Source organism: Anarrhichthys ocellatus, unplaced genomic scaffold, assembly GCF_004355925.1.
Source record: "Anarrhichthys ocellatus isolate YVR2014 unplaced genomic scaffold, GSC_Weel_1.0 scaffold53, whole genome shotgun sequence".
NCBI lineage: Eukaryota > Metazoa > Chordata > Actinopteri > Perciformes > Anarhichadidae > Anarrhichthys > Anarrhichthys ocellatus.
This window is the reverse complement of record NW_022280083.1, coordinates 1,155,518-1,156,380: the sequence shown is the minus strand read 5'-3', so window position 1 is coordinate 1,156,380 and position 863 is coordinate 1,155,518. Positions and strand designations below refer to the sequence as shown.

The window sequence follows — 863 nt, the reverse complement described above, 5'->3', positions numbered from 1 at the left end:
TCCTCGGCCCCAGGCCCCGGGCTTGCCGTCCAATCCTCGGCCCCAGGTCCCGCAGCCCCAGTTCCAAGGCTTCCCGTCCAAGACGCGGCCCCAGGTCCCGCAGCCTCAGCCCCAGTTCCCGGGCTACCCAACCCAGCCTCAGCCCCAGTTCCCGGGCTACCCAGCCCAGCCTCAGCCCCAGGTTCCGCTATCCCAGTTCCATGGCTTCCCGTCCAAGACTTGGCCCCAGGTCCCGCAGCCCCAGTTTCCAGGCTTCCCGTCCAAGACGCAGACCCAGGTCCCGGGGTACCCGTCCAAGATGCAGCCCCAGGTCGTGCAGCCTATGCCTCAAAAGCCTCCCCACAAGCCTAGTGGCAATTTTGTCTCTAGACTTCCTGCCAAGACCAAAGCCGCACCCAATATGGGGGATCAACAGGGTGGGTTTCCATATCTGTAAAATGTCCTTTGTTGTAAATGTCTGAGCTGATGCTAAGTTCTCATGTTCACCTTTTTAGAAGTCGGCCCAATCTAAACTATGCAAGTAAAGGAACATGTGGCGACAACTGAGGGGTAAGTGTATTGTAAAGGGCCTATATGTTCTGCCCTTTCATCATGCTAACTGCCACTTACCAAAACTACTCGTGACTAATGTCATTTCAGATGACATCTTGGGTGTTTCAACTGATGGGCCTCGCTGACTTGAAGCTTGTATGATCTTTGGAGAAATAAAATGCATTTTGCAATAATATTTTTGTGGAAATCAACTTAATTTACAAGATGAAAGGGGTTCTTTGGGTCAAACTCTGTAAGGTCTTGGCAGCGCGTGTGCGCGCGCGCGTGTGTGTGTGTGTGTGTGTGTGTGTGTGTGTGTGTGTGTGTGTGTG

General features: G+C 53.7%; 1 protein-coding gene across 1 annotated transcript in view; it reads left to right on the top strand.

The window, feature by feature from the left end:
• The window catches only part of LOC116396112 (calcium-binding protein P-like), a 6,359-nt gene extending 5,923 nt beyond the window's left edge, over positions 1-436 (top strand). The window contains exon 4 of the mRNA XM_031870524.1: positions 14-436. Within this exon, the coding sequence (XP_031726384.1) occupies positions 14-436 (423 nt within the window). The remainder of the gene's footprint in view (positions 1-13) is intronic.
• The last annotated feature ends 427 nt before the right edge of the window (positions 437-863 follow it).